The 20196-nt window shown below is 34.5% G+C and overlaps 1 protein-coding gene across 4 annotated transcripts in view; it reads left to right on the top strand.

Annotated features, from left to right (window-relative positions):
* LRP1B (LDL receptor related protein 1B) overlaps positions 1-20196 on the top strand; it is a 1910230-nt gene that overhangs the window by 1304127 nt on the left and 585907 nt on the right. For all 4 annotated transcript variants that reach the window (XM_045479681.1, XM_045479680.1, XM_045479683.1 and 1 more), the window contains exons 30-31: positions 12231-12405; positions 13213-13307. In XM_045479681.1, the coding sequence (XP_045335637.1) occupies positions 12231-12405; positions 13213-13307 (270 nt within the window). The remainder of the gene's footprint in view (positions 1-12230; positions 12406-13212; positions 13308-20196) is intronic.

Genomic DNA, 20196 nt, shown 5'->3' with positions numbered 1-20196 from the left:
GAAAGCAATAAGAAGTACAGGTTTTAAATTCACTGGTTTTCAAGAGTTTTCCACATATCATACTTAGAAAGCTAGCTTGAGTACCACTAGTAGATCTGAGAGTATTTGACCACTAAAGTGCTTTTTTATTTATGCTAGCTCTTTACTCATCTAAGTTTAGTACTGTTAAGGCAACTTAAATGAATTGGTTATAAGCTTATTCAAATATTTATTTCAAACTTGCCATAAGAGAGGAACCTTTCTAAAAAGGCTAATGCAAAGATTTCTTCTTTGTATAGGATTTTTTTTTTTTTATAGAGGTAAGATGGAATGATTGGATAACCACTGTTAGACTAGGTAATGGTCTTGAAAGATCAGTTAAACACCTTGAAAGATCAGTTGAAGGACATTAGGTGCTTCCCGAGACTGACTGTCAGGTGATCTTCTCATAAGAAATTCATCAATGTCTAACAGAAAATTGTTAAGCACTTTATCATGAATGAGAAATCCTTACCAAAAAGCTTTGTGAACTGTATGAAGTAAAAGACGTGATACCTCAGGAAAATATGGGGACAATTTTCTGTCTGTAATTATAGATTGATAGCCAGTAGTAATTTGGAGTTTGTCTTTGAGAAAATCTCAAAGACTTATTTTCATTTAAGAAACTCTATTTATAATTATTAACCAAAAATTGAGCCATGAAATTTTCTAACTAACAATACATATATTCATTAGGATCAACAATCGTTAATTCAGTTATTTTGACAAATATTGGAATACTTTATATAAGATAAGAAATTGAAAGAGGATCAGTATTGACTGAGCATAGAACAAGAGGACACACTATATACAGGTTGATGGAGGTAAAGAAATAAATAGAAACCAAATAACTCCAGCCTTTACAGGTTGTTGATTTTTATGCTAGTACTGAAAATAGTGAGAACTAAGGAAGTGTTTTAAGGAGGGCACAGCTATATAGTTAGGTTTGCCTTTGGAAAAGATAGTCTAGCTTTTAGATTTAGTAGAGAATTGAAGAGGTCTCGGGTAGGGGGTAGGTGGGCCATGGACTCTGGGAGACTAGTTTACTGGCTGCTATAGTGGCTTTAGTAAGAAGTGATAGAAACCTGGACTAGAAAGGAAACAATAGAGATCAAGAAATGTGGGAGAATTATAGAAATATCAAAGAGTGAAAATATAAAGGAACTTAATTGGATATGAAAGTTGAGGAATAGGCATTGTCAAGGATAAGTCCTTCATTTCTGGCTACCCTACAAGTTGAATGAAGTTGTGATTTCCTTTCTTCCAGAGTGAAACCTTGTTAAGGCCTGATTTATCTTTCCATTATTAGAAAGCTTGAGATGGACTTTTGACAGTTCAGCTTGTGAGCTCATCAAAGTATCTCAAATCCTGCCAGTAATTGTACTTTATTTTATCCTTTCATCTTTTAGATTCCCTAAGAATGTCTGTCTGACCTTTCTCTTACTTCTTACATGTCAGCCTCTGTATTTTCTTACTTTGCTATCCTTCCTCTACTGGACTTTTTCTTGAGAGATGCTTTCTTTCCTTATCTTCCTTAGCCTAAGTCTAATGTGAAACTTGCTTCAAAAATCAGACTCTACATTTGTCTATTGCCCCAAGCAGACCATTTTTTTTTTTTTTTTTTTTTTTTCAGAAAAACACTGAAGCTCTTTGGGTCAAGCCTTCATGAAGGGGTCTAGAAATAGTTTCCCTGCTTTGTCATTCTCCATATCCTGAAGTACTAAGCTATTCTTTTTTTTTTTTTTTTAATTTTTTTTTCAACGTTTATTTATTTTTGGGAAAGAGAGAGACAGAGCATGAACGAGGGAGGGGCAGAGAGAGAGGGAGACACAGAATCGGAAACAGGCTCCAGGCTCTGAGCCATCAGCCCAGAGCCTGACGCGGGGCTCGAACTCACGGACCGCGAGATCGTGACCTGGCTGAAGTCGGACGCTTAACCGACTGCGCCACCCAGGCGCCCCAGTACTAAGCTATTCTTAATTTATGTACTACCTACAAGAGCTATTTGTTATGCCGACTTGTACAAGGTACACTTCATTATAAGCATAAATACTAACACATGACTGTAGGCTCATTCATAGTATAAATTAACAAATATTTATTACCGTATGTATATTTGTCCCTTTCACAAAAACCAAAAATAATTTTATTCTAAGAAAAAGTAACTAACAATTCATGGCAAATATTCTTGCTAGTGGTCTGTGGCCTGACTCTCTGGTGGTAATTAATTCTTATACTTGAGTCACTGCTTGATCCAAATATTTATCAATTATTTATACTTTCAGGTTTATTTTTCTGATGTGATAAGTAATATCAGCTGCCATTAATGGGACAAGCACCATTATCTCATATAAGCTTTCCAAACCTGTAATTAAGAATTACTTTCGTTCTGCAGAGGAGAAAGCTTAAAGTCCTAAAAGCTAAAACTCTGTCTCAGAAATAAAATGAGGAAACAATGGGGGCACATTCATACTTAGGACTGTATGATTACAGCTCCCATCATCCTCATTACCCTACAATAAGAGAATTTGGGACTTCATCCCAAGTGGCTGGGTGTTGTCCTTTTATACTCATATGCCTCTCCTGAATGTTCATAATCTTACCCGGGATTATTGTACTTTACTGGATACAAGATTGTCCCTCCCCAAGCTCTAAATAACATGACAAGAAATTCACTTACAATTAACATAGGAAGAAAAAAAAAGAAGACATTAGTTAATACACCTTAAAGTTCCTTATACAGACCGGGAGTAAGACAGTTGAGTTTCACATTTGTATCTATTCCTCTTTCATCTATCGTTTATTCTCCATACAGTGCTTTGAGGTAAATGTTACTTTTTGCTTTTAAAAATGAGGAGGCATTTAATTCAGGTTTGCCATGCTAGAAAATACCAGAGCTTTGTTACATCCTAATTGAATTTTGACTCTAAAGTTGTGCTATGTTTCCTCCTGAGAATCCCTTCCTTTTACAAATAAGGAACTTCAGCAAGTAGAGAGCAGAAACTTTATTGTAACCACATGGTTTGTACAAATATTTCTTTCCAATGTTCACTGAATATACACTCAGCATACTCTGCAGAGTCATTTAGTAGTACCTGGGTGAAGTTGGGGGTCACTCCATCCCAGTGTCAACAGTTTTACTGGTTTTCTGAAATATGAGAAAAAGATTTTAGAAATATGTTGGCAGTTTTATTAGATTCCAAGCTACTGTCAATAAAATTTTGTTTTTTATTAGGAAAATCTCCTGGTGTGCCTCATTATTCTAAGGTAAAGTATAAATTTTTCATTTTTGGAAAATTAAGGACTCAACTTTGGGCAAATACAATTGATTCAGCAAAGTATTTTTTAGTACTAGAGTCATCTACCATCTGAATGAACTGGACTGTTAAGTTGAGTTAAGCAGATGCTAAAATGAACAAAAGGAAGATTAATATGAATTAGAAGTATATCTATTTATAAAGAACATTCTCTTACATGGTAGGAAATTATCATATAATCATATGCTTTTTTAACTACAAAAATATAAACCACTTTAAATGCCAACCTTTTGATCACATTGCTACTATATAAAATTTAATTCTCAATGATACTTTGAATCTAATTGGACCTATTTCAGAGTAGATTTCCATTATTATTTGAAATTGTTATCCACTTCTGCCAACAATTATTTTGTCAGTGAGTACTAACGATTCACTCATTCCCTCTATTTTGCAAAACACCATATTTAATATGGTAATAAAAATGCTTAGAAAAAAAAACTATTATGAAAATTGGTCCAGAGAGATTGAAAGAAATGAAAACAGGTCAGTAATAACAGTGAGATCTAGATTTTGGAACCAGGCCTTGAATTAAAGTAGAAAGTTTGGATAGGGAACATCTGTTGTTTTGCCTCTTTCTGAGTGGGATTTCAATTTTCACTTTCACCCAGGAAAGCCTTTTATGGAAGAATGTCAACATCTGTGATTTAAAAAAAAAAAAAAAGAGGAAAGAAAAGAAACAAAGAAAGGCAAAATCACACCTATAAATGCCATTTCATTGAGAACTATGTATCTACAGCAATGTGTGCTAATTGAGTCATACTTCCTATCTTTATTCTTTACCTTTTAGTTAGAAGAATAGAATTTTCTTTTATTTTTTCCCCATAGGCTTTATATATGTATGGATTCTATATGTGGAACATTAGATGGGTAGAAACATGGCTTTATTTAGTTAAGACAGTTCATAACCTCAGGGAGCTTCATATCTGGTAAAAGAATGAGATATAAACAACTAACTAAAATATAAGGCTAAATGAAATATGAAGCTTAATAAGGGTGTCAGCTACTTATGAAATTAGCACAAGGAGTATGAAGTTATTATATGGAATTACCTAAGTAATTACCTAATTACCTTAGGAAGGAATATTCAAACTAGACCTTTGGGGAACCAGTAGCTTGATCAATCCAGGTTGAGATATCAGGAGGTACAAAGCTCTGGACACTTTCCATTTAGAAAGGTGCAGGTAGTGAGCGGTAGCTAGACCTTCCAGAAGAATAACTTAGAAGGTTAATGTGACAGCACATCAGAGAAGGTCTTATGTCAGGATGCGCAGCAGTTTTGTATTTTTGTATTTTTTTTCTAAAGGCAATGGGAAATCACTGAAAATTTTTATAGATGTTTATAGGTGATTCAGACCCTTTTGAAGATAAATCAGAAATCTGAAATATTGAAAAATGATAAATTATAGATAAGAATACAGCTAAAGGGGCACCTGTGTGGTTTAGTCAGTTAAGCATCAGAGTCTTGATCTCAACTCAGGTCATGATCTCATGGTCTGTAGAATCAAGACCCATATCCTACTCCACACTAACAATGCAGAGCCTGCTTTGGATTTTTTTTCTCTCCCTGTCTCTCTCCTCTCTCTCTCTCTCTCTCTCTCTCTCTCTCTCTCTCTCTCTCTCACACTCACACACACACACACACACAAAATAAATAAACTTAAAAAAATTACAGCTAGGAACTTAAGAAATGTTCTAAATCTAGAGTAAAAATTAGACTACAACAATGAGAGGTATAAGAAGGTGACAGACACCAAGGGTGTGGTAGATATAGAAGTAATTGAACCTAATGACTGGGAGAGAGGTGAAGTTAACCAGATAATTGGAAAGATATTGGAGACATTGATCTAGATGAAAATAAAGGAGACAGCCTTACTTTAAACATTTTCCCAAATCAGCAGCATATCTAAAATACAAATAATTATAGGTTTAGGAGATTGAGATGTATATTCTCTAGGAAAAACAACAACAACATAGGTTTGGGATACATATATGTGTTAAAACTAAAACAAACAAACAAACAAAACAAGACAATGATAAATACTAAAGTATTCAGAGTTGAAGAAGCATAAAATTAGGGTGTACATAGAAGGCTCCTAAAGTGTTTTGTAATATTCTATTTCTTAGGCTGTTTCTTAATTTGCATACCGTGTATTAAATATGGTAATATATGTGTTTGTGTGTATATAGTTTCTCATAGTTGCAACAAATGGGATGTTTAATATTTATCAAGTTCCCTTGAGACAGCTTTCAAAGATATTACCAATTTGCTTTTTTTTTTTTAACATGGCCCCTTAGAACAGATATGTAATTGCCTAGAAGCTCATTTCAAATGAGTTTTGACTGGATATAACCATATCTTTCCTCAGAAAATTATGAATATTGGGATCCCCTCCTTTTTTGAAGACATACATGATTTTGGGTAAAAGCCTAATTTATGCCTACCTCCAAGATGCTGGTGTCAGCAAGTCCACCGCATAGGGGAAAGAAGGAAGGAAGGGAGGCATGGAGGGAGGGAGGGAGGAAGAGAGAAAAGAAAGAGAAAAAAAAGAAAAGAGAGAGTGAGAGAGAAAGAAAAAATAAATTTCATAAGCAGAGAATTGACAACCATTGTGCTGTATTTATTTATTTTTTTCATTTAGATTTATCTACACCTCAACCAGTTTATGTGGTTACCCCATTACTCTTTCATCTAAGGCCTTTTTTTTCTTTGATCATTTTTCCTTTTTCTGATTATATCCTTTAATATTCCTTTAGTTTAGTGATAACCTGATATATTTTCTGAAAATATATTTATTTAGCTTTTGTTTTTGGAAGGTATTTTTTAATCGTGGTAAAATACACATAAAATTTATCATCTTGACTCTTTGTAAGTTTATAATTCAGTAGTTTTACGTACATTCACATTGTGAACCAATCGTCAGCACTCCTTTCATCTTGTAAAACTGAAATTTATAGCTATTAAACAACAACTCCTGATACCCCCTCCTCCCAACACCAGGTAATTTTACTCCCCAAATTTCCATCATTCTACTTCCTTTGTGAATTTAACTGCCCTAAATGCCTCTTAGAAGTGGAATCACACAGTATTTGTCTTTTTGTGAAGGGTTTATTTTACACAGCTTGATATTTTCAAGGTGTATCCATATTGTGGCAAGTGTCAGAATTTTTTTTAAGGCTGAATAATATTCCATTTTATATATGTATCACAATTTTTATACATTCATCCATTGATGCACATTTGGGTTATTTGTACCTTTTGGCTACTGTCAGTAATTCTGCTGTGACCATAAGTGTGTCTTCAAGACCCTGCTTTCGATTTTGGGGAGTATATACCCAGACGTGGAACTGCTGGATTCTATGGTAATTCTATTTTTAATTTTTTTGAGAAACTGCCATGCAGTTTCCCAGAGAGGCTGCACCATGTTACATTCCTACCAACGTTATACAGAAAGGTCCCAATGTCTCTACATCCTTGTGAACATTTGGATGTTGTTGTTGTTGTTATGTAGCCATCCTAATGGGTGTGAGGTGGTTTCTGATTGTGATTTTGATTTGCATTTCCCTAATGGTTAGTGAGGTTGAACATCGTTTCATGTTCTTCTTGGCCATTTATACATCTTCCCTGGACAAATGACTATTCCATTCCTTTACCCATTTTTTAAATAAAAAATATTTTTGTTATTGTTGAGATGTAGCTGTAAAGATAATTTTGTTGAGTACAAATTTCAAGTTATTTTCTCTCAACCCTTTGCTGACAGATATTATTCCAACAACTTTTGCATTTTTTGTTGCTATTGAGAATCTCCATGTTTATCTAACTATCATTCTTTTTTTGGTGTTGTGTCTTTTCTCTCAAGATGCTTTTAACATTTTTTCTCTGTCTTCATGGCATTGTTTTTATTTAGGCCTCTAGAGTCTGTTCTACTTCCTATGGGATCATGTCTTTTTATCAGCTCAGTGAGGAAAAAAAACACCTCAAATATTATCTCTGACCATTTTCTCTAACCTAGCCTATTTCCTCCTTTGTAAAATTTGATTAGATGTGCTAGACTTCATTCTAACCTCCAACTCATTTAATCTTCTTGTTTCTCTGTGTTGGCACTGGATAACTCTTTTAATTTGTCTTGTATCAATTCCTGAATTATATCTAAGCTGCTGGTTAATCCACTTAATAAATTGTTTCTTTTTAATATTACTTTAAAAAATATTTATAAGTTATTTTTTTGGTTATCATTTATGTCTTCCAAGGGTATTTTTAAAATAAATTATTGACTTATTATTTCAAAGCATATTTTTTTCTTTAAAATATTCCTCTCATTTTTCTTTATCTCACACAACAATGTAAAAACAGGTAAGCTCTGGAGTTTTAAACCTATTGTTAAGTTTTCTCTTAATCCTTGCTCTTATGTTTCATTTCTCTGTGTGTGCTTTATTTTTGTGTTCTGATCTATTATGAGAATGAACTCAATCTAGGGAATTCTGAGGGCCTACATTGAGGAATATATTTTCTTCCACAGAGGGTTTGAATTTGCTTCTGCTGGAGGGAAAGAGAGTCACAATAAACTGGAAATCAATTACATTTGATTTGTCCCCCATCCAACCAGACTAGTCATCTGTTGCCCCAATATAAACTAATGCTTAAAGTTTTTGTTTATTTCTTTTGTTTTGTTTGGGTTAGGTTTGGTTTTGTTGAGTTTTGTTTTCTGTACTTAGAGAAAGAATAGCAAAAACAAGTTTTGTTTTTATTTTTAAATTATTTTCCTTTAAAAAAAAATCAATCTTTAAAAAGACAGAGAGACAGAGAGAAAAAAGGGCAGAGAGAGGGTGATACAGAGAATCCCAAGTAGGCTCCACACTTTGAGCACAGAGCCCAGTACGGGGCTTGAACACAGAAACTGCAAGATCATTATCTGAGCTGAAATCAAGAGTTGGATGTTTAACCAGCTGAGCCACCCAGGCTCCCCTCAATTATTCTCCTTTTTAAGCAAGCAGGGAGATTTATTTTTTTCCTATTCACCTGTATCATTGAGGATGTATACTCTTCTAATATACCTGGTATTTCTCTTGTTCAGCTTTCCTAGTCTCTATGCATTTAAGAACTGATCTGTATTGCACTAAGCAACTAATGATCCGTGAATCTCTGGATTATCACTTGATTTGATTTCTCAACTTTTGGTCCCTATAACTGCACCAGCCTCTGTGTTCCCATTTGCCTTCCTCTCTGGTTTTAGCTAACATACAAGTCTGTGTTAGCACTTAGAGACTTTCCTGTCTGTCTTGTGATCTTGATAAATCATTTAAATAGTATAATTTATCATTTTTCAGAGAATATTATTGCAGTAAAGGCTTTTCAAAAAAGGTAAAGGTCCCTCAATATAGAAAATTGAGTCCTCTGAGAAATTTGCTCAGAGGTCTTTGACTTATTTGAAAACAAGAGTTAAGAGTCAAAATAGTATTTTAACATTTTTATCAAGGAAAGAAAACTTTCATTAAACATGGCAGTTTTTATCCCACTCCACCCTTATGGTGAATTTGCCAAGTTTCTCTGAAAAACAAACAGACAAACAAACAAATAAAAAACAGACATGGGTTTAGTAATGGTCAAAAACTACAAAAGTTTTATTTTAGACTTAAAGTTGGTAATTAGAAACTCTAAATGGTGGGTAGAAAAAAGGTAAGGATAAAGAATGATAATTAATATTGGCTGAGTATATATTTGTATATATACTCCTGAGAATGAACTTGAGGACCTTGTCTGATATTTCTAGCTCAGGTCACATATCCTTAAAATTATAGATTATATATATCATGAATTTATTAATCAATTCATTAAAAATATTTATGTTGAAGCAATGTTGTATACATTTTGGGGAGCAGCAGTATAAAGATATATTAGCAAGGAATCTACCTGCAAGAAATATATATAAGAGTAGTAATATGTCAGCAAATAACCATCACATTAAGTACAAAGGGATTGACCAGATACAGTCCTGTTGTTAGGTAGATAGAGACAAACTTTGTGGCTAGGACATAAAATTGATTAGGTTTTTGTGGTTGAAGGGTGATGTTGTCTATCTGCTTACTTACTTTTGTGTGAGATTCAGGTAGAAGGAAATGTAATAAGTTATGGATTCCAGGTAATGCCCTATAGGTTCAAAAGGTCAGGATAAGTCTGGAATTCTGAAAACACATCAGTATGACTGAAGTGTAAGGTAATTTGTTAAAAATAGTGGAAAAACAAAGTTGGGAAGGTAGTCATATTCAGATTATACAGGAAGCCAGGCTAAGGAATTTAGACATCACTTTCTGAGTGGTTGAAAGCTCTTGAATATCTTTGGGACAAACAAAGGTCATGATGCAGAACTCTCCAGTCAGAAAAATAACCTGGCAGCAACTAAATCATTTGGTTGGATAACGAAAAAGAATGGATGCTATTGCAATTTTAAAGACAGAAATAGATTTGAGAGGGCATGAACCATAGAACTGACAAGGACTAAATAGGTATTAATAGCTTACATTTGAATATGCTTTCCAATGTAGGAGTGCAATGTATTCTCTAGACCATATGATTAAGAGTCAATCAGAAATAAATAAAAGGATTTTGAGCAGCAGAAACAGGCAAAAAATAAAAACAAAAACCTTTGGAAAACATGTATTTTAGAGAAAATAAAAACATACTGTGTTATTTTTGCCAATACCAAGCAGTCCAGGGTAAACAATGCAGAAAATATTAAGTCATTGGATTGGCAAAATATCCTTCAACCCTGCATTAAACCGAATAAATAACATCATCTAATGTAATATTCCCAGCAATCCTATGTATTATCTGTAATTAGCCTCATTTTCCTGATAAGAATAGAGGCTGAAATTTAAGTGACTTGATTAAAGACAAAAAATAGGCACCCAACCTAGAACATGAAGCCAGGTGTTCTCATTATAGCAAGACTGTCTCTCAGCAACCAATTAAGTCCAGAGGGTGAAGGAGAAGAAGGAATAAATATCCTGGATGAGGCAAATAAATAAGTATCAGACATGGCATGTTTAGCCTTACAGAGGTGTTGTAGTACTTTTTCTCAAGAAGAGGGATCCAGAGGAGGACAACTAAAAAGAAATTTCTAGTGTTGGATCAAAAAAAAATAGGGGCGCCTGGGTGGCGCAGTCGGTTAAGCGTCCGGCTTCAGCCAGGTCACGATCTCGCGGTCCGTGAGTTCGAGCCCCGCGTCAGGCTCTGGGCTGATGGCTCAGAGCCTGGAGCCTGCTTCTGATTCTGTGTCTCCCTCTCTCTCTGTCCCTCCCCCGTTCATGCTCTGTCTCTCTCTGTCCCAAAAATGAATAAACGTTGAAAAAAAAAATTAAAAAAAAAAAATAAATAAAATAAAAAAAATAAAAAAAAATAAAGTTGACATTTGAGATTCACCAACTCTTCAGTAAATTCATGATGAAAGGTAACTTGCAGAGGAAAGGTTGTTGATTAGAGGAGAATTAAAACATGGAAGATACCTTCTAAGGGAGCTGTGATTAAAAGTTATTTAGCAATAATAAGAGCATTTTGAGCAGAAAGTAGGCTCTGTCAGGTTTGGGAAGACATACACGGACGCTGGAACCTACCGGGCCAATACTGACAGTATAACAGACCTAGAAGCACCAGGTCTCCATGTCCTATTTTGCTCTTTTAAATTTTGAAATAATTGCCAAATTTTACAAATCTGGTGTTGTCACTTTCACATGAAAAATCTAGCGTTGTGGCATCTTTTAACAATGGTAAAAATGGAAGATTTAACAATGTGGAGAGTTCAGCAACAGCTGCTCTGTGGTTCCAGCGGCACTTGGGTTGGAACCACTGCTCTGGAGCAGTGCCTGGGAGCAATTTAGAAGTTGCCAAATGCCAGGCCCCTTCCCAGACCTACTGCATCAGAATCTTCCTCTTAACAGTCTCCAGGTGCCTTACAAGTTTGAGTAACACTAGTCTAAAGAGCTTTGGACATTCAGTATGCTTGAAAATAACAGAACTGTGTAAAATAAAGCCAAAACCAAATTAGAGGATTCACGTGCCACAGATTGGGGACTAAATGGGCCTATTTTATATGTTAATATGATAAAAAGATTTTCTAGTAAATACCTTAAAAAGCTTTCATAGGATCCATCATGTTTAACACTTGATTTTGATTTGTTTCTAATTAAAGTATACAATTGTATTTAAGCCTAAATTCCATCCTTTTTTTTAAAAGATGCCTAATTAAATAATCAAGGAATAACAACCCAAATATTCATATTGGCAGTAATGAATTAATCGAAACTTAATTAGATTTTAGTAATTTCTGTAGAATCCACGTTGGAGGAATATTAAAAGGATTTTGTTTCTTTGCTCATATCTCAGTCCATTTCTGTTAATTATCTATTTTGCAAGATGTTCAACTCTGGTGATCTTGTTTTAGGAAAGTTGAATTGTTTTATTTCATTTCAGGAACAAATTGGCACTTTCAAACATAAAATAGCCCATTTGTTGACAGCCCGCAAGTACTTTCTCCTGACTAGAAAGATGTGCTACCAACTGAAAAAGCTGTTACTCTAATTTGAATTTTGGTCACCTTGGACCATAAGACTGCTGCCTGTGTCTGCTCCTAAGTATTTACTAGTGAATCACTGAGTGTTAGTGTAATTTCAATGCTAATTGTTGCTTCAGGTTTTCAAATGGCTCAACAGTAAGACATTAATGATTATTCATGCCTTAAGAAGGGCTGATAAGGGAATGAGATTACAATCTTGTACAATTTTAGCTAACAAATTAAATTGTAAATTAAATTTTCCTGAGACAGAAAATAACTTCCTTTGGAAAGTCAAAAAGAATGAGAAACTTCATTCACTTTTAATTTTCTCTTTCCTGTTTTACAGATATTCAGAGTATCAGAGGGTTAGCAGTGGATTGGGTCTCACGTAATTTATATTGGGTTAGCTCTGAATTTGATGAAACACAAATTAATGTGGCACGACTAGATGGCTCTTTGAAAACCTCAATTATCCATGGAATCGATAAGCCACAGTGTCTTGCAGCTCACCCAGTCAGGGGGTAAAGTATGATTATTTCTTGTAAAGTTTTTCAAAGTTTCACACATTTTTACCTTGATTTTATATAAAAACTGTATTTAATTCAGAGGAATTATTAGCCATACGGTAAAAAAAAAAAAAGTGAATATGAAAATTGTAAAAGAGATCCCTGCTTAGAGATTTCTGGTATCTGCATAAAATCAGGTTTTTATATATTATTATAACATTTTATTAATTTATGTTTCTAAGGAGTAACAGTTCAGAATAAAAAAAGAAAAAAAAAAGATGTACAAGGAAAAGTCACTGATTTCATTTCAAATACCAGTTATTAGTAACATATTTACTGCATGCTGATGTTATAATAACTGCTAAGTAGCTCAAATTCTCCCACCTTCTGGCTAATCATCATATACACATGGAGAGAGCTTGTGTAGGGCTAAAATACTTTCTCCCCAGTGCTTTCAATGGGAATGGCTGAAGTGACTTTGTTTTCTTCTTTGGTATCTGGTTTTTCTAAACCAAGAAGATTCAATCTTAATGAATTACTTTACATAGAAATGATTTACTATAGTCATAGATATTTCAGGTGAATGTAGGAGGAAAAAGGAAGTGAGATTATTGTCCTTCAATGACAGGAAAAAGCAGGAGTGATACTTTCTTCTGAGGCAGACTTGTGTGTTACTGTTGGCAAGTGTCTCACCAATTTGCTAAAAATAATTCATCCTGAGCCAATAATTTACGTTGATATTAACTTTCTTCTTCAGTGTAAGTTTTTGGTCAACAAGTAGGCCTACATCTAATATTTTTAATCCATATGTCTTAAAATAAGGAAACTCTACTGGACAGATGGAAACACAATTAACATGGCAAACATGGATGGCAGTAATAGCAAGATTCTCTTTCAAAATCAAAAGGAACCAGTTGGTAAGTTTGTTTGCTTTTTTCTTTTTGAATAGTTAGTCACTGCAGTTTTGAATATGACAAACCTGTACTTATATAATATATCTCTGTTCTAGATCCTGAAAGGAAATATTACAGATTAATAATATAAATTCAAGAATTTATCACTCTCATTGAATCCATTGGGTCTAGGTGGGGGAAGGAGGAAACACTCTTTTTTCCTAGATAAGAAGATAACGTCTTTTGATATGAGAATTTTTATAGTATCTTAAGTACTGAAGTCACTTAAAGCTTGATGTAATTACTTAATCTCATATTTTCAGTGGTGAATATCTGATACATTGCTGCAGTGGCAATATAATGTACCAAGGCTTCCCTGATCGTCATTGTGTTGTTATTAGTAGTTATAATGATATAAGCATTTACTGTTTAGTTTTCAGCATTTTTTTATTCACTATGGAATAGATTGGCTTGGTTTGTTATTCTACCTTTGCTAACCATTTAAATCATTAGATAAAACTCGGTGCTGAAAGAAAGCTCTGATGCCTATCTGTAAAACATCTCTTAAAAATTTAACTAGGAAGATTCTTTTAGAAGTTAATATGTTACATATGTATGCATAGATAGATTTACATTGTAATGTACATAGTTTTCAAATCCTAATCACACTTTCTTCCTATTTTCCTATATTTCCTCTTAATTTTAAGGGCAAGGATTATCACACTGCCTATTTGTCATCTCAAGTATCTTTTTAAAAAAGTCCAGTAATGAACCTGGATTTTGAGATCACATTAAATGAGGGTGATAGAATGTACAAAAGAAAGTCATAATTGCCTTGAATTGAACATAGTGTATTTTAATTCTGGGGGAAAGTCAATTCACTATGAAGCTTTTCAGCATTTTTTCTTAGTTTGAGAAATGTGGTCGTATCCTTATTTGAAGGAGCTTATTTTACTACTGGTGATTTGGTAAAGGTGCAGTGTCACCAAGATTTACAATAAATAATTCTTTTCATGTAGTCTATAGACAAAACCTCTGATAGAAAATGATAATATTAACAACTCTTTTCTTTGGACTGGCTGTTCTAAGACTTGATACACAATTGAAATTCAAGTTAGTGTTAGAAATTAAAGGCAAATTGAAATGCTAATACTTCTGTGTGGAATATGATAGGACAAAAGAAACATGGGCCTCTACAAGATTAGGACCCCTACAAAAGACTTAATTAGGACTCAAGCAATTCAGTTGGTGCTTATCTAGAATGGTGCAGAATATTTAATATGGAAAAGTGAGAATGATGAAAATAGTATGAGCAAATAAAATCCTTACATTGTAATGCGGTAGCCACAGGTTACACCAAAATGTTAATTTATATGCTTGTTTCGATAATGGGAAAACCTTATCTTCTTTAATGCTAAATATCCATTCCCCTACTCAAAATAAATTTTTAAAAAACACTCCCAGCTTACATAAAGAAAGGTTATAAAGAAAAATAGTGTTACTGTTTACACTTATTGTTGTATTTGAAAATCACCTTAAATTAATTCAAAATGATACTTTTAAATTTTAATTTGCCCAAGATACACCAGTTTGACCAAAATAACCCAGAACCTCATTGTGAACGCTGCCTTAAATCAGCATTAATGAGTATGGCTTGAAAGTCAGACATTCATTCAATAAGCAGATTTTTATTGACTATCAGATTTTGTATTAGGACTATTGATAAAAATTTGATACCCTCCTTTTCCTTAAGGGGCACAAGAACCTAAATCACTTTAGATTCCGTTAGGTAAATTTAACTCAGTGACCTTCAGCAAAGTACTGTTAGCTTGGTGGTACTTGCTTTCCTCATCTGTAAAATCAAGACAAAATGTCGATTTTATAAAGTTCCCATGAGGACTGAATGAGGAAAATTTATTAAGAGAACATCTGGCCTTTAATACTAGAACCTGTCAGGAGTAATAATACAAGGTATGTTGGATCCAATAGAAGAATTTGAATTATTTGATTGCAATATTGAGAGTATAAATGAGTTCAGTAAAGAATAAATATGCAATAGAATCCATTGAAATATTGCAGAGGATTATAGGTAGCAAATAGGCCTCTGAGATGAGCAAATTTTTATGCAAATGTGAGGAATGTACTCCATATTGTTTTGTTTTACTGCTAATGCTAAGAGGTAAACAAGTGGAAGTAGCTGGATTGTACTCTCAGATCTTCCCAAAATAATCCCTGGGGCAAAAAGACAGCTGGGCCCTCATCTTCCTCTTGTAGTTCTTTAAATATATTTTTAATTTTTAATTTTTTAACTTGAGTTATTTATTTTGAGACAGACAGAGAGGCAGGGAGAAATAGAGAGGGCAAGAGAGAGAATCCAAGCAGGCTCAACACTCAGAACAGAGTCTAATGTGGGGCTCAAACTCATGAACCCTGAGACCATGACCTGCACCAAAATCAAGGGTGGGCTACTTAACAGACTGAGACACCCAGGCACCCGTTCCTCTTGTACGTCTTGATGTTGTTTACAAAAAGGGTTACGACTTCCTTCTGTAATTTTCTACTTTAGCAAACTAACATGTTAACCAGGTCTCTGCCGTTCTTAATAAGAGACTGTGTTGTCCATTCATAAATGTAACAAATCATTTCCCTTTTTTATGTTCCTGAAATCTGAATGGCAAATGGGCTGGCAAATACTCAGCCCAACATATTCTACTATACTTCTGCCCACAGATACTTTTTTTTTTTTTTTTTTTTTTTTTTTTTTTTTATGCACAGAGGAAGAAAGTGAGCAGGTGAAATTCTATCCTGCCTCTATTCTCCCTTGATTCCCTGCAATGAGGAATATTTCTATCTCCGTAGGTCATTAACCATCAGTTAACACTCGCCATCTTTAACTACCGCTTCAAATTAAGTGAATTAAATTGTTCAAGGTGTAAGGTACAAGAGGAAGAATGAATTTAAGGAGCTTGGAAACTAGGGACAACTTGTAGTAATTTTCACATTCACATGAAACATTCCTTTTACTGCTTGAGGGATAATAAGGTTTTGGAAAAATGTTGTTTTAGGATCATAACAAACAGAGATTTGAATCTCTGCTTTGATACTTATTAACTCCGTGACTTTAAACATGCTTCTTTCCTTTTTGAAGGCTCAGTTTTATTACCTATAAGATAGAGATAACAATGTCTATCTTTTTGAGCTACTTTTAGAGTTAAAGGCTCATATGCAATATCTTATGTTCCACAAACCACACACTTATATACTCTAAAGAATATATGCTCAAAGAAATACGTACAAGGATATTCAGTGCATCATTGTTTATAACTCTAAAAAATTTGGAAAGGCTTAAATCTTCATGAGAAGAGGAATAGTAAATAGATGCAGCATATTTATGTGCTGAAATACTGTATACAAATATGAATATGTTTATGTATATATGTATACAAAAAGATGTAATAGATCTTAGAAGCATTGAGTGACAGAAGTAATTAGCAGAATGATACTTATGGTATGAAATCATTCATAGAAGTTCAAAATGAAACATACAACATTAATAGATATTGCTCCTGGTTGAATATGTTTATAAAACTATGGAAAACGTAAACTGGAGATAATCCACACCAATTTTATTTATTTACTTTTTTTTAATTTTTTTTCAACGTTTATTTATTTTTGGGACAGAGAGAGACAGAATATGAACGGGGGAGGGGCAGAGAGAGAGGGAGACACAGAATCGGAAACAGGCTCCAGGCTCTGAGCCATCAGCCCAGAGCCTGATGCGGGGCTCGAACTCACAGACCGCGAGATCGTGACCTGGCTGAAGTCGGACGCCCAACCGACTGCGCCACCTAGGCGCCCCTCACACCAATTTTATAATAGCAGTTCTCTTTAGGAAGGAACAATAATGACATTCAAAGGGAACTTTCATCGTTTTCAAAAGATACTTTATTGTGTTAATAGAATTTATTTCATATTTCATACAAAGATTCAAATTAAATACAGTAAAATATTAATAGTGTCCAGTTATGGGGGCACCTGGGTGGCTCAGTTGGTTGAGCACTGACTCTTGGTTTTGGCTCAGGTCATGATCTCGAGGTTCATGAGTTCAACCACACCTCAGGCTCTGTGCTGATGGTTTAGAGCCTACTTGGGATTCTCTCTCTCTCTTCCTCTCTCTCTGCCCCTCAAAATAAATAAATAAACTTAAAACAATAATGTCCAGTTCTAGGTAGTAAATATATGATTATTTATTAATTTTTCTCTCTTCTGTGTTAAATGCTGGCTCTTCAAAATATCACCAAAACAATGCGTTGTGTAGACCAAGCTGAGTTTCTTACTTCACACACTGAAGAACATTAAGTCATCAATGTCTCAGCAGTGTCTGAGACAGGGAAAAGCAGCACTGAAATAGTAATTGAGATTGTGAAGTCTGGTTTAAGGCAGGTGTCAAATGAAGCTTGATTAGGATCATTGAGTAAAGATCATTATATAATTTTGGATTGATAGATATAGAAAGAAGAATTTGAGGGGAGATGGGTTAGAGACCAGTGTATACAGTGTCATTTGTTGCTTTTTTGCTGGAGTTGATGAGCTGTCCAGGAAGTTCCTGATATTTGCAGTGACATTGTTTTCAACTATTACCTTACTGGACAAGAGTTTATTAGAATAGTAAGTTATGACATTAAAGACAGTGGATAGTATGGGCCTCTGGGTGGCTCAGTCAGTTAAGCGTCCGACCTCAGCTCAGGTCATAATCTCACAGTTCATGAGTTCCAGCCCCACATCAGGCTCTGTACTGACAGCTGAGAGCCTGGAGCCTGCTTTGGATTCTGTGTCTCCCTCTCTCTCTGCCCCACCCCTGTTTGCACTCTGTCTCTCAAAAATGAGTAAATGGTAAAACAAATTTTTTTAAAAAGACAGTGGATAGTAAAGCCATGTTAATGTAGACAATAGCTGTGTTTTAGGTTTTCTCGTATAAAATTAAGACTTTGTCTCATATGTCCTTTATGGCCTTTCTTCTTACTCATTTAAATATATTGAAAGCATCCTTTGTGGGACGCCTGGATGGCTGAGTCGGTTGGGTGTCCGACTTCGGCTCAGGTTGTGATCTCACAGCTCATGGGTTCGAGCCCCGCGTCAGGCTCTGTGCTGACAGCTCAGAGCCTGGAGCCTGCTTCGGATTCTGTGTCTCTCTCTCTCTTTGCCCCTCCCCTGCTCACACTCTGTGTTTGTCTCTCTTTCAAAAATAAATAAACATTAAAAAAAAATTTAAATAAATAAAAATATCCTTTGTAAAGAATTGTGTACACTAATATATTCTTCACTAGCTAATTCTGAAAAATTATCTACAGTGGGAGATAGGAGACAGTTGTATATCTGTCAGTGTTTCATGAAAGGAAACAGAACCAATAGTGTTAATGGATTGATAGATGATGATGAGAGAGAGAGAGAGAGAGATGATAGACAAACATAGATATATAAAGAGATTTATTATAAGGATTTGTCTACTGAGGTCGTGGGAGCTAGCTGAGCAAAGCTTAAATCCTAGGGCAAGATGGAAAGTCTCAGGCAGCAGCTTAAACTTTAGACCTTTGCCAGAATGTCATCTTCTTTTTCAGAGGAACCTAAGGCCTTTCACTAATTGGATTAAACCCACATAGGTTTTTTAGGATAATATCCTTAACTTAAAGTCAACTGATTGCAGGTAGTAACCACATCTATAAAATGCTTTTACAGAAAAAATCTAGACTAGTGTTTAATTCTATAACTGGGGATGTTAGCCTAGCCAGGTTGACACATTAAACTAACATCACAATTTTTAAACACAAACTTTCTTATATTTTATCCACTGATCTATATGCCCGCAAATATAACAATTGAGTATGTTGATCCAAACATAGATTTCTGTAAATATTTATCTACAATTTAGTAAAAGCTCTCTTAAGCAGAAACGTAAGTGAACAAAAGTTAGCTGGCATTAAATAGGCATGGTTTCTGAATGGAGACTGGGCAAATGACTTTATTATACTGAATTTAATGTGTTCAATATAGATTATTATGGGGCACCTCGGTGGCCTATTCGGTGAAGCATCCAACTTTGGATCTCAACTGAGGTCTCGATCTCTGGGTTGTGAGTTCAATCCTCATGTTGGGCTCCATGCTGGGTGTGGAGCCCACTAAAAAAAAAAAAAAAAAAAAAAAAAAAAATTATTATATGAAGTATGACAACATGTCCTTTTTGAACCTAGGAAGAGAAAAAGAAACATGCTTGAGAATGTTTCAAAAATATCCACATATAAATTAGAAAGAAAGAAAGAAAGAAAGAAAGAAAGAAAGAAAGAAAGAAAGAAAGAAAAGATAAAAGAAAATGAAAGAAAAACAAATATCTCTACAATAACCTGTCTTTTTAAAATCCTAATTCATATACTAATTGGCTAATTATAATTTGTTATGCTAAGCACTGTGGATGACACAAAAATAACTCTTTATGTAATAGTTGCTTTGTAACAATGATATACTTATTGATGAGAAAGAGGGTCAGGAACATGGGGTAAGGGTTCATATGCTGGTTTGTATGTATGTGGGCATCTTGAAGAAAAGGGAAAAGAAAGTGTTCTCCCAGAGTGCCAGTTACTGGGAAACAAGGCAAGCAAGGGTGATACCAATCTTTTCCTCATGGAGTTTACTATCTAAAAGGAATTACAGTATGACTAAAAGTTATCCACTCCAGCCATATTTTCCTTCTCTGCTTCTCTCAACTTGTCAAGCTCTTTCCCCCAACAGTATATTTTAACAATGTATTCCTTTGCCCAGAAATGTCTCCCATCTCAGTTGTCTGCCTATCTGTCAGACTTCAACTTAAAGATTATTTCCTTAAAGAGGTTTTCCCTGACCTCCCTTGACAAAGCCAAAG

The sequence above is a fragment of the Leopardus geoffroyi genome, chromosome C1 (assembly GCF_018350155.1).
Source record: "Leopardus geoffroyi isolate Oge1 chromosome C1, O.geoffroyi_Oge1_pat1.0, whole genome shotgun sequence".
NCBI classification, from domain to species: Eukaryota; Metazoa; Chordata; class Mammalia; order Carnivora; family Felidae; genus Leopardus; species Leopardus geoffroyi.
Note: the sequence above shows the minus strand (reverse complement) of the source record. Positions and strands in the feature narration are given on the sequence as shown.